The 13204-nt window shown below is 31.2% G+C and overlaps 3 protein-coding genes across 4 annotated transcripts; 1 reads left to right on the forward strand and 2 right to left on the reverse strand.

Moving 5' to 3' along the window:
• The first annotated feature begins 226 nt into the window (after positions 1–226).
• LOC106463766 (glutathione S-transferase kappa 1-like) lies at positions 227–5622 on the forward strand. The gene is made up of 8 exons (XM_013923832.2): positions 227–381; positions 1127–1208; positions 1889–1989; positions 2588–2716; positions 4401–4436; positions 4550–4666; positions 4834–4927; positions 5208–5622. Exons 1-8 carry the CDS (start codon positions 313–315, stop codon positions 5255–5257), a joined length of 678 nt encoding a protein of 225 aa, XP_013779286.1. The 5' UTR covers positions 227–312; the 3' UTR covers positions 5258–5622.
• A 189-nt stretch (positions 5623–5811) lies between these two features.
• Positions 5812–10064, reverse strand: LOC111086840. The gene is made up of 10 exons (XM_022391353.1): positions 10057–10064; positions 9637–9867; positions 9250–9458; positions 8929–9118; positions 8172–8265; positions 7801–8046; positions 7397–7575; positions 6941–7158; positions 6279–6516; positions 5812–6183 (listed from the first exon to the last, which is right to left on the reverse strand). Exons 2-10 carry the CDS (start codon positions 9848–9850, stop codon positions 5879–5881), a joined length of 1893 nt encoding a protein of 630 aa, XP_022247061.1. The 5' UTR covers positions 9851–9867; positions 10057–10064; the 3' UTR covers positions 5812–5878.
• On the reverse strand, positions 9898–12198 carry LOC111086841. Of its 2 annotated transcripts, XM_022391354.1 has the most exons (3): positions 11515–12198; positions 10520–11391; positions 9898–10270 (listed from the first exon to the last, which is right to left on the reverse strand). In XM_022391354.1, the coding sequence occupies exons 2-3, from the start codon at positions 10667–10669 to the stop codon at positions 10019–10021; spliced, it is 402 nt and encodes a 133-aa protein (XP_022247062.1). In that variant the 5' UTR covers positions 10670–11391; positions 11515–12198; the 3' UTR covers positions 9898–10018. The 2 variants fall into 2 exon arrangements, with proteins under 2 accessions (XP_022247062.1, XP_022247064.1); XM_022391356.1 differs by lacking the exon at positions 9898–10270 and having other exon boundaries at positions 10487–11391.
• Between the last annotated feature and the right edge of the window lie 1006 nt (positions 12199–13204).

The following is a 13204-nucleotide window of genomic DNA, read 5'->3' on the forward strand; positions in this document are numbered from 1 at the left end:
TAACGAACGGAGACGTAACAGTATGTTTATTACAAAAATGGCGCAATAATCATTAATTGTTAATTTCGTCATTAAATACTACACCAAATACAAAATAAATAGCACCATTAAATTTCTTGTAAAAAAAAAAAACTTGTTATTATGAAGTTATTTTAAAATTTTTATGTTCAACCATTTGGTTTCCTATGGCGAACAAAATAAACAAACTTCCTCTTTTTTTATATATATAGATAAGCATTGTACTGGCGCTACGTTATAAGGAGTACAGAACTTTGATCCTTTTAAAAAGCTAAATTTAACTTTACAGTTATAATGACGAGACCAGTTCTAATAGAATTATTTTATGATGTGATTTCCCCGTATTCATGGATAGCTTTTGAGGTATAATTTATGCTTAAATTTTCTTGCCCTTTTGAACCACATTTTCTTGAACTGTGTCAGTCTTTCTTGCGAATGTATTACATTCGTTGTGTTAAATCTCAATGTGTACTCGTACTACTAGATATGTTACATTATTAACATAGGCATGATATAATATAGCGCTTGTGTAAGTCACAGTTCACGTGACTGACGTATTTGTTCCGCAGAAGAGATAAATCAAACTGTATTTAAAACGTAAACTTATGAAAGTTTCATACAAACTACCTGCAAAAATAACACCCATAACGGCAATATAGTTATACTATATACAGTTTTGATCAGAATTTTTCAAACCTACATTTGATAAGATGACAGGTGTATACATGATAAAATTCATAAACTTCCACCAATTTTGTTATTTCAATCATTTTAGCTTTTCTAGCCTACATTGGTCTAGTAAATTACATAAAAGAAATTTAATTATTATTTGTATGAAATTGTCTTTTATTTCACACATTAATTTTCAAATTGTTTAAATTATTGGGTGCTGTTTTTCTTTCTTTCTCAATACCTATATCTTTCCATGTATGTGTATATATGTATACAAAAACATAATTCATTGTGTTCTTTAATATAATTTGAAGTATACCTAAGTTCAAGGCAAGTTGTTCTAAATCTATTGTCATAAGATGGGTTAATTAAAAATTAATTTTGTGTTTTTTATAGTACTAGTTAAACTTATAAAAACAGTTATATTTTCAACCAGACATTGTGTAGATACAAGACCAGGTGGAATGTAACCCTTTCATTGAAGCCGTTTTTTCTTGGGGGAATTATGAAAGAAACTGGTGGGTGTTCAAGAATTTAAGCTATTTATATGCAAGCTGTTTTTGTAACCCAAACCAATTTTGTATTTTAGGTGTTTTCCTTAGGACTAAAAAGTGTATATATGATACTATAACTACAAGTGAACTATCAAACAATTTTGTCTGAGCTTGTAATTTTTACTAATATTTGTTGTGAATTTTTCTTTTGCAAATTATGAAGAAATCTTAAAAGTATTGTAATTCGGACTGTTTTCAAACGTTAAATAATGAAATAGTGTTAAAAATTCTACAAACACTATATTGAGAAATTTAAAAACTAATATATGTGGTAAAGCATTAGTAAGCAAGGAAAAACTTAAGTACTGTTGGAAATAATGTATACCTTGTCAGAAATGTTTATTCACAAAATGAAGAAACTAGCTTGAAGGTAGTAAAATAACAACAACACAAATCATGTGTCTTTAGCAAAAATAAAGTGAGCCTAATGCAAAGAGTCATAATGTATCCATCCAAATATATGAAGTAAATTGTACCATTGGTAAGTAAGTAAATGAAATTCAACAGTAAAAAAAAAATGCTTAGCTCTTCCACTTGTATTATTTTAGTTTTTGGAACATCTAAAAAGTAAGTGTAGTTATATATGAAATATATATGGTAAAACAGTTTCACATCATACTTTTTATGTGTTATATTTTTATTAGGAAACCATGCTCCTGCAATGGTTCCTAACAAAGCAAGTTACATGATAGCAGATCTTAGCAGACTTCGAGAATTCTACAAAGTTCCAATATATCTACCAGAAGTATGTGTTAGAAATAAAACACACTGACAATTACAATATTTATATTTAATAGTGGATGTTGTTAGATTTACTAATGTTTTGGAAATGATTAAAAATAGTTCAGTGTCTTTTCTAATGTTATTCAACTATTTCTAAGATATTCAAATTTTAATGTCAACTCTGAATACTACGTATATTAAGTAATTCTCCTGCCACAATACCTGTTACATTATCCCTCTTTTTTTTTAGTCTTCTTTGAGGTACTTCAGAGAAATATTTAAGAAAGTATTTTGTTTTACAAAGTGCATGAGATCTTATCTTTCCTTCAGTGGAGGTCATTACTATTAAGTTCACTTCATCATTTTCAAAAACAAATTCTTTCTAATTAGGTCCACTTATTGTTAACTTCAACTTTTTGTTTTAGAAGTTATATGATGGGATTTCCATTACAGAGACCTTTACTTTCCTGTTTAGAGTAGCATAAAAAACTATTCTTATTAGTAACTAACTAGTTTTATATTTAAATATATATATATATATATAAACCTATTTCATATCACTTATCTATGAGAAACAAAATGTTATTATTGCTCACACATTTAAAGTTATTACATTTCAGGACATATTTGATGTGATGTTTAAAAAAGGGTCACTCTCTGCTCAGCGATTTCTGACAGCTGTGGACATGAAAAATCCTGAGTTTACTGAAAGACTGTCTAGAGTCTTGTGGACAAGAGTATTCCAAACGGTTTGTTAAAAAGTTCAAGCACAATACTCAATTGTATTTGAAGATACAGTCTAAAAAGAAACACACTTGAGCCAAATAATATGTGAAATTAAAAGTACACACAGCTAATTGAAAATGAGTATATGAACACAAAAAACTGGTTTATAGAAAGTAACAGAACTATAGTTGACCTCCATACCATCATTTGTTTTCCATAACTATTTATTAATTAATTGTATGCCAGTTTTACTTCAGTTAATTGACAAATTTACTCAGTCATAATCATCATTGTGATGTTTGCTAAATTGAAATATGGAAAGTTCCATTTGTTTTTTACCTCCTTTGATACTGTTATTAACAATTTAATTTCTAAAATGGTTTCCCCCACTTCCACTACAAAGTTACATACTGCTTGGCAATGAATTGATGAAACAGTTTCTTCAATCATACAAACACATTTCTTCTCCCCATTTCTATATTGGTTAAAATTCCATACATCTCAGATCAGAAAGTCCCACTTTAAGAGTCATTATAAAATTACTTATAAATGTTAGAAATACATTGACAAAAGAAGATGGAAACGAGAAGTTTGCATATATCAAAAATAGAGTCTTGTTTTGTGCAGCAGAAAAGTTAAGATTATGTCAGTTATGTGGCAAAACTTAAAATTATGCAACCCTTACGTAAATTAAAAACAATTAAACAGCAAAATTTAAGGAAATTTTAAATGTAACTAATGCAATCTCGTCACCAACAATAATTAAACAAAGTTTTAAGAAATAACAAAAAACACTTTTGAGATCTTTTGATGGGCCATTAATAAGTCTAACTAGCAGGAATCACTTTTTAAGCAACAAGAAATACAGAAGTCAAAAGTTATAAACTGGATAACACCTAAATTTGACTTTACCGATTCCACTACTCATCTTTGATGATGCAGTTACATGTAAATTATGCTGTAGCTGCATAATCTCATTAAATTTGGAGTTCCATATATATATATATATATAATAACTTTTGTAAACATATATTTATTTAGGTAGAGTAGCGATTTCACCAAAATATTGAAAAATAGGCTTTTGTTTTTCAGAGCATTTGACACCTGTATTTTTTTCCACAGCCTAATAAAAAGTAGTAGCTTGTAGAGCCAAATAATTAATCGATTACCTACAAACATCAGTTAGTAGCACAACTAATCAAAATTGGTGCTTTTCATTACTCTATCCAAGTAATTAAAATACTGCTGTTATGATTTCTCAATATTCTCATTTAACTCTAGATTGTTTAGCTTAATAAAGTAATGTTACGACTTACGAAATTAATCAGTTAATTAAAATTAGTTTTTTCCAATTATTAGTAGTTTTCAAACTATCCAAGTTTCAGTGTGAATAAGTGCTTAGTTGACTGTAGTTTATTAATGAACTTGACAATTAACAAATTCCACCAATTGCCCAGCTTTAGTAGTTTGTTAAAACATTCCTCAAATATTGGTATATAAACTTACACAGATCCTGTTAGTAAGTTCATAAAAGGAAAGTAAGCATACATGTATCTGTATTAAACCATTTAATGATGTCGTTCATTTCTATCACAAATATTCTTTGTATACCCAATTAAGTTACAAAAAAGTTGTAGATATGCAACGTGGTAGTACTGCATCAGGGTACTGAATATCACAATCTAGTTATACAATCTTTCTTTCCAGCATCAAGATATAACTAAACTTGAAAGCTTTGAACAGGTAAGATTTGAATTTTTTTTCTTTCTGGTTTTTCAGCAAATTAAGTTCACTAGTTACAGATAATTTATGAAAGAAAGATATATGGGTATAACACTCATTTTTACATTTTACAGGCTGGCAAAGAAGCAAGACTAAATGATAATGTTCTTCAAGATTCATTAGCTCGTATTGCTGCACAGGAAACCAAAGACAGGCTTACAGAGTTCACTAAAAAAGCTCTACAATATGGAGTAAGACTAATTCTATCATAAAAGTAGCTTTAGTAAATAAAATTAAGGTTTATTAATTTTTTTGTATCATTGTCATTAAACCCAACATAGTGTAGAAAGATATGAAAAGCATTAAAAAAAATGGTATGCTACATTTAGAACTAGTTGAAATATTCAATTTGTTACAGGCTTTTGGAGCTCCAACAATTGTTGCCCACCTTAAAGAAAAACCCGAAGTATTTTTTGGCTGCGATCGGATGGAGCTTCTTGCTCATATCATGGGCAAGTTCTTTTACAATATCTTTTTACTGTAGTATTTCAAGCATCAATTTTTAGGAATGTTTATTACATCCATAAGAGAACTTAAACATAGGTTTTACCATCATGTTTTAAATAGCAGCATTTAAAAGCTACCATTATCTTTATTGGCATTTAATCTTACTTTGATCATTTAAAGTTATATTCAAGAGAATGGGGATAGTTTAAGATGTTATTAAAATTGTATAGAGTAGAATTATGACAAAATTCTTCACCTACAAATTTCTTTCCTCCCTCCCTCCAGAAGAGAGGTGGGAAGGTCCTCAACCAGATGTTTCAACCCACAAGTTATAACAAGGAAGTACACCAACAATGAAGTTTGCTTTTGATATAAGTCAAATGAGTTTACTTTTTGACAATTAAGTTAGTTTTCAATAACTGGTGAAAATAAGAAATATTTTCTATTTTTGTACATTGCTTCGAATGTCCAATTAAGACTTCTATAAGAGAGCTTACAAGAACCTCATTTATAACAGCAGGAGTTTTAGATGTTGCTATAGACCAAAATAAATTTAGCTTCAAATTTTGTCATATTACAGTCTCAGTTATTAGTCCTCAAAGTATAAAAATAATTTGTTTTAACACCATTTTTATTTGTAAAATGAGATTGTTGTATAGTTGGGTATGTCCATCAAATAAAAATTAGTCATCAGTCTGCACAGGATGGTAGTAGATCAAGTTTGAATAAGCTGCTTAGTTATGAATTGATATGGATTTGTAGTGCTTTGGACATCAGTGTTACTCTGTTTGAGGCTAGGAGTCATTATGAAAAAAAAAAAGATGCAACTATTTATTTGTAACAGTTATATACATACAAAAACAAAATTTATAAATTAGTCGTACAAGAGTTGCTTGTGGGATAAGCATTGTTTATCTTATGATGCAAAAGTCCAAGCAAGGTTAGTTCTTAATATATTAAGGTTTCAGCAATAAGTTATTAAAATAAGAAACATTAGTGAAGTACTCTCGTGCCATGTATCTTGGATGGCCTTCTATTGGAGTTACAGCTGTACCACGAATTACTGCCTTTAGAATCTTAGTATGCCCAGTGGAAGATGCAACAGCAATCATCAGGTCTTCGTTAGTTGACCAATAAACATGGATATGTTCCACACCGGGTGCTGGGATTTCTTGTATTACTTTAAAGCCTGCAAATCCACTCCACTGAAGGAGATATACAAGTTGAAGATGGGTGCTAGCTGCCATTACATACGTTTCACCTAAACAGGAGAAAAAACAAAATAAGTTAGTACCTTGCTACCACAGTCTTTAGAGATCTGCAACTTCCAAGGAAGAAGTAGTTCTTAAATCTTACCTGTTAATCTGAATGTAGACAAAGAGTGAACACCTCTAACATTAACACTCTGGACCCACTCAAAGTTGTGGTTATGATAAAGATACACATTAACAGGTTCCAGGTACAAATTATTCCAGTTGTAATTTTGATGGAGCATGGTCCTTTCATTGGCAAATAGTACAAACAAGTAGTCTCCTGTATCAACCCAAAGAACTGAACTTGGGAGGGATGTCAGCATTTCCTTCTGTAACTCAAACTGAAATTATGTAGGATAGTTTTGTTAGATACTGTGGAAGATAAGTTATACATTTGTACGATATTTTAGTTAATTTATTGAAGGCTGCTTCCAGGTTAAATTTTCATAACAGAATAAATTAATGTCCAGGTCTATCACTATACTGTTTTTCCTTCTTACATATATAAAACGTTTAAAGATGAATCTAGAATATTTAGCAGAACTTAAGTTATGTTAATTACACAGTGCAGATGGTACTAATTTTAAGTTTGACAAACTGAAGGAAGTGGTTTAGAGATGCACTTATTTACCTACACAAGTGTAATATCTCGTACCTTTGGTTGATTATATTAAACCTCCCAATATTTACAAGCCTTCAAATTAACTTGTTTTAATCTATCCTCTAGTCTTTAAACCAGTAACCAAGTAGTATTCCAAGACTTACCTTGTGCGTGTTGTAACTCCATGAGTAAACAGTAGAGCTTCCCGATAGTCCTTCTGGAGCTAATCTGTTAGCAACAGCAAGCAAAATGACTGGTTTTTCATAATCTCTCACTATTACTAGATCCAGGGCCACAGAATAGTAGGTAGGTAGTACCTGATGGGTGGACCACTTATTGAAGAGATGGTCATGTTTGTAGATTATAGTATTACCAGATTTATCTGTATGGAAATATGTATATTATAAGACTACTACGTTTTGAATATATTCAAAAAATCTATAACAATCCTTAAACATTCATAAAATTCTAAAGTAACTAATGTAAATTTAGGAAGCTAGGTCCACAGCTTACAAACTTCCCTTCTACGTAGGTACTATAAAGCTTTTAGCAAATAGGGTTTTTTTTGGTTTTTTTTAACATTACTAATAATACTTATGGAAACAGTCACCATTTCTTACTTGTTTTCTTGTCATATGAAAATGCCACTGCTAGGTATACCAAATCATCCACTTTGAAGATCTTGGCATCAGAAACGTAAGGGGAATTTCTTATTCTTAAGGAACCTTCTTGATCAGGTTCCCAATAATCTCCATAGACAGATGTAACGAGAGTTTCTTCCATACCTTCGTAATGGCAACTAGATAAAAGTAATTAGAACATTTAAAGAATACATATTGATTTACTAGTGCTTTATCATGCAAATTCCCCCACCCCAAAGCAAAGTTATATTTTAAACAATTGTTTAAAACTAGTTATTCAGTCAAAGAAATTAAAATTTATTAAGACTAGAACCCATGCATTTAAAAAGAAGGATACATACTTTTGAAGAGTTGTTTCTACAGTACATAGAATATGGACTTACCGTTTCCTGCTACTAGTGGTGTTTGTCCATAAGGTGTATTCAAGATTGGATACAGAGCTATGGAAAATAAAAGGGAAAATTCTTTTTTCTATTGGACCACTGCTTAAGGAGAGTGTTCCATTAGCAGCAACATTAAACATGAAGGTAGTCGAGACCTCACAGCAGTAATCCTCGGAAAAGTCACAGTTTGTGCGCTCTGTTCTCCAAGCAAGTAGTGAATGTATGGGAAATATATCGTATACATTCCTGGAAAAGTCAGAAAAGCATTTCATTCATGCAAAGTTACTCCCTAAAACAAAGCTTAACAATGGTAATTTAAAGTATGGCTGAAGTTAAAATTACACTTGTTTACTTATTCCAAAAGAACTTACCTATAGTAAGTGTACATTGGGATTGAAAAGAACTTGGTGGATGCCATATCAATTTCTTGAACCAATTCAAAGTATGCCAACTCAGAGATTTGATCTACAATTGAGAAGATTTACATTAGTCCAAGCATTAACTACACCCAAGAAAAAAAAAATAAAAAAAAAGAAACCTTAACTCAAACCGTAAATCTGAAGATATAGTGTGCAATTTATTTATTTATTTATTATTAGCTCAATATTTGCCATTACAGCTGCATTAGGAGCTATCAATATGCTACAAGTTCACTAGTCCAGTTAAATCTAAATTGAAATAATGTTATTCTTAAGTCAAACATTGATATACAGGTTTTTATCATAATCAAAATAAAAGACCAATATTCTTGAATTTATATTGTTAAGACATTTCAAAGCAACAATGATAGATAACTAATGTGTAAACCAATAAGTAAGCTATCCACAGTACTGGATTTGAAGTAGAATGTTACATATCTAAAAAGATTTTAGCATTTTCATTTGCCCCCTCTATCTTATATCACTATATATGTAAAACTGTCTGAATATACACTTCAATGCTTGCAATATTTAGCTAAAGTTACATACTAGAGACATGGGTAGTGATTTTATTTAAAAAAAAAAAAGTATCTCATTCAAATATTAACAATATTTGTGTATATTCTTTTTTAAAAACCTAGAATTACCACAGAAATGTAATTAAGAACATTCAACACAAGTTCTTTTTTCAAAAACTACATTCACTTACATTTATGAGCATCAAACTGGTATTTTAGTGCTCTGTGTTGTTCACTTTCAATTTCTTCCATACCAAGTAGTTCTTGGTTTAATCTGTCACTCTCATAAAAGAAAAATTCTGCCAGTTCACTGATATCCAATTCATTAACAGTTTCTGCCACTTCAATAGATGTAGTCACTTCTAGTGGTGCATGGAAAACCTATAATCAAAGTCAACTCTTAAGAATGTACACAGACAAGTTTATTGCCTTAATTGTATAGAAAGTTCTCCCTACTTGCCAAAGTTACATTTTCATATTAACCGAAAGGTAATGCTATTGATTTTACTCACTGTAAAGTCAGTAATAACTTCTCTACGGTTGTGTCTTACAACATGTTCATTAAGGTATTGCAAATCTATTCCATTAAGTCTCCGAACTTCTAGACTCCCACCAATATTCAAGTCTTCAGAAAATGTCTTGAAGCCTTTGATTATGTGATTTCCTGTCTTTGTCACAATACTGGAAACTAATACATCATTTATCTTCTCAACTTCAAGATCTAAGAGAAACATAGTTCAGCAGTAAGTGACAGTTAAACACCATCTTAAGTTAACCTAACAAAATGTCATTTCACTATAATAATTTACCTTAAGTTCAAGCATTGAAAATTACTTTAGTATTTATCTAATCTATTCCTCTTTCCAAAATAACAGACTTAATTAGTTTATATTACTTACTATTCAAGTGTACTTGGCTTTTGAAGGTGAAATCAGCATAAATTTCTTCGTTACCAGAGAGAGTAACTCTGTTCTCCAGCAGGAAGTCGAGATCAGTTTTGTCAATTTTTCCCCTCACAAAGAGGTTTCCTTCCACGTGTATAGGAGCAAGGAAGACTGTTGGACCATAGATAGTTTCTGTTGTGTTCACAGCAATCAAATCTTCTGGGATCATTATTGTATTTAAACGTCCTGAAAAAAGTGGTATTTACAAGTGAATTTCTTGCACATAAAGCTCAAGTCAGAAGTAGTAAAAATGATTGAAGTAGCTTAAGATCAAAATGACAGATTAAGTCAGAGAATTACAAATAAGCTCCAGATTAGAGAATTCCATCTTTTATAATTAAGAAGAGTTTTGTCTAGAAGAAAGTGACAACTTACCTCCTACATACATATTTTGACGAATAATTATATTTGAGAGAGTCTTCCTTCCATAAATTTCTTGTTCCCCATATTTCAGTACTGTAATCTTACTCAGTTCAGAGATATCTACGTCATTCACCTTCTCAAGTACTTTCAGGTCTTTCTCCACCATTAAGGTCTGCCTCACCACTAGTCCCAAAGCATTTGCAAACTTTTTAGAACTTTGTATCACCTGCAGGATAAAGAAACATATATCTTTGGATATTTAGGTAATGGAAAGCCAATATTCACATTAGTATTAGAAATAAACTTTAGATACTATTAGTACAACATTTACATACAGTTGTTACCACTGGAAAATGACAAGTGTGAACCAAGTTTCAGTATGCAATTAAAGTACTCCTTTATAAAAAGGAGGAGGAAATAATGTAGAAGTAAGCATGCAGAATTTATCTTTTAGGAAAGTAAAAAGTTCACTCACTTGTGGAACAGATCTTCTAACAGCATCTTTGAAAATAAAGTTAATGTTTACTCCATTAACCAGGTCTTTCAGTACAAGTTCTTTCACCTCTAGACCTTTCTGAAAATGTACTTTTCCAGTAATTGTTTGCCGATCAGATTTTGTTACCATCTTTCCTGCCAAGACTTGAATGTCTACTCCATTAATAGTACCAGCAACGTGCACATTTCCTTTTACAGCAAGATGGTGGAAACTCTTTTTACCGGTTATAGGTTTGTTAGTTTTGTTCAAGTATAGTGCATGTTCAGCCAGCTATTGAAGAGAAAAATGCTTCCATAAGAAAAATTTGGTTCATTGAAATAAAGAACAGATTACGTCAACAAATATCTAGGCCCCATCTCCATAATACTACTTTAACTAATACTTAATATCTGTACATTTGCTTAAAGTTATAGCACTCACCCATGCCAGGTCACATCCATTTACTAGGCCATTAACAGTAATGTTGTCATGAGATTCCACTACCAAATCAAATTTATTGAAGTCTGTGAAGTGAACATCTTCATCCAAGAAAGCTAGCACCTGCAGATCTACTCCATCTAATGTAGCAGGCTCCTTAACTATTAAATGTCCTGTTAAAAAGTTACCATAGCCTTTACTTTGGGTACAAATTAGAAATAGTAATATTGAGAATGAAAGTTTATTCTGTCCTCTGCACAAAAAAAGTTACACATTCAAAATATTACTTACCAATCTCTACACTATTTACAAAAGCCATTGGAGCAGTGATATCGTTTGGTTTGCTTTTGGACATTGCTTTTCCTTTTAATTTAGGAATATCTACATCATTGAGGTAGCCATCAATATTCAAGTTTCCTTCTATGTTAACACTCCTGCAGAAGAATTAGGTATAAAGTAGTGAAAACATGGTTAAGCATTATTTGAGTCTAGTTAAAGACTAAATATGTTCAAATCACATATCTTTAAAAGAGGAGAAAAAAAAATCTGAAACTCACCCTTTAATAGTTTTTTTACCACGTACTACCTCATCTCTATTTTTGAATACTACTCTGTCCACATAGTCCCTTAGGTTCAGACCATTGACTGTAGTAGAATTCAGTTGTCCTTTGAATTCGAGATTGCCAGTAAAGTTTTTAGAAGCCCATATTCTTTGAGGAGTGTCTACAGTTACAACTCTTTTCACAAATTCATCTATGTCCACCATGTCTATTGTGCCCTTTGCTTCAATGTTCTTTGCTATTTGAAAGAGTCAAACATTATTCTTAGAAAAGGAATTTGTATACTTTGTTGTTGTTTCTTCCCAAAACAAACAAAATACCACCAAAAGCACTTTGAAGTAGTAAAAATAATTAAAAACAGAAGCCAAGTTTTGGCATGTTCAGTTTCAGAATTAAGAGCAAGTATAAGATCATTTTAAATAGTCAATGCTGAAAGATTCCTTATTGTAGATAATGGCCTAGAACTGTAGTTGAAGTCATGGTCACCTCAAAAGCAAGGACAGATTCAATTAGGATACGTGCAAGTGTACAATCCGAGAGCCACATGTACCTCACGTTACCCAAATATTTATCTAAACATGTCAGAGAGAAAGTCAAGATATATTTATTTATATTATTGCAGAGTTTGGTCAAACTAATAAAAGTAAAGTTTATCATACCTTTAAATCCATTTACAAATGCTTTGTTCCTTATAGGCTTCCTGAAGGGCTCATCAGTGAAAACAACATTTGAGGCAAAGTCAGAGATATCCACATTATTTACAGTTTCCTCAACAAGAATTTCTTTAGCAAAGACGTTTCCTTTAACTATAATGGGCTCAGCCATTTTGAGGTGACCTGTGGAAAGGATTTTTTGATTTAGATATCAGTGAGAGAAACTATTCCAAAATTGGTCAAATAAAGTTTAAATGAATTACAGAAATATTTTCTCATCCAAAGTTCACACACAGGCTAACTAATACCAATGGGTTTAGTTTCACTGCACATTAGTTATGTCAACTTACCTGTAACAACTTGTTCCTTGTCCGTTAACATTAGATCCTCCGACAGGTCAATAGAGTTCACCGTTGTTTTGACTATTAAATCTCCTTTAACTTCCAAGGATTTTAGAGTTTTTCTTCCATGGATGATATAATCTCCTTTGTTTCGAACAATCTGCAAGTACTCAACTTAAGCTTCTAAAAGTTATTTACTGGGCTACTTAAGAATAGCAAGATTACACAAAACATTACAGATTTAATGAGCTAAAATATCAATTGCCATTGGAATAAAGTTAGTGCTATCCAAAAAATTAGAAAAAAAAAAAAATATCTGCAATTTAACTCTGCACGCTTAGTAAAAGCATTTACTTACAATTTTCTCAAGTTCAGAGATATCTACACCATTCAAAGTCACTCCATCTTTTACAGAAATTTCCCCTTCTACAGAGACAGTATTAGTGAAAGTTTTTTCTGCTGTAATGACTTCATCACCATGTGTGTGAACAAATTCATGAAGATGGTACCCATTGATGGCATCCGCTAAAAGTTCTTTTTCAAAAGTAACAGTCCCAGGGAAGGTTACAGGTACAGGGATTATCTGTTTGAACAGTATGCAAGTTGCAGTTACTTTTCTCCACATCAAAAGTTTAATTTTATTAAAGCAATGCATCATTTTTATTTTTTGAAATTCATCTACCAAGGAAACAG

The sequence above is a fragment of the Limulus polyphemus genome, unplaced genomic scaffold (genome assembly GCF_000517525.1).
Source record: "Limulus polyphemus unplaced genomic scaffold, Limulus_polyphemus-2.1.2 Scaffold1477, whole genome shotgun sequence".
Classification (NCBI taxonomy): Eukaryota; Metazoa; Arthropoda; class Merostomata; order Xiphosura; family Limulidae; genus Limulus; species Limulus polyphemus.

What these genes read in the sequence shown, in the direction of transcription:
- LOC106463766 (XM_013923832.2), top strand. Translation starts at nt 313, where the DNA reads ATGACGAGACCAGTTCTAATAGAATTATTTTATGATGTGATTTCCCCG. An exon ending in GGGAATTATGAAAGAAACTG is followed by an intron (nt 1,209 to 1,888) that starts GTGGGTGTTCAA and finishes TATTTTTATTAG; the next exon opens with GAAACCATGCTCCTGCAATG. An exon ending in AACTTGAAAGCTTTGAACAG is followed by an intron (nt 4,437 to 4,549) that starts GTAAGATTTGAA and finishes TACATTTTACAG; the next exon opens with GCTGGCAAAGAAGCAAGACT.
- LOC111086840 (XM_022391353.1), bottom strand. Translation starts at nt 9,850, where the DNA reads ATGATCCCAGAAGATTTGATTGCTGTGAACACAACAGAAACTATCTAT. An exon ending in ACCACTAGTAGCAGGAAACG is followed by an intron (nt 7,576 to 7,800) that starts GTAAGTCCATAT and finishes ACTTTTATCTAG; the next exon opens with TTGCCATTACGAAGGTATGG. An exon ending in GTCTACATTCAGATTAACAG is followed by an intron (nt 6,184 to 6,278) that starts GTAAGATTTAAG and finishes TCTCCTGTTTAG; the next exon opens with GTGAAACGTATGTAATGGCA.
- LOC111086841 (XM_022391354.1), bottom strand. Translation starts at nt 10,669, where the DNA reads ATGGTAACAAAATCTGATCGGCAAACAATTACTGGAAAAGTACATTTT. An exon ending in TTAGAAGATCTGTTCCACAA is followed by an intron (nt 10,271 to 10,519) that starts GTGAGTGAACTT and finishes TTTATCCTGCAG; the next exon opens with GTGATACAAAGTTCTAAAAA.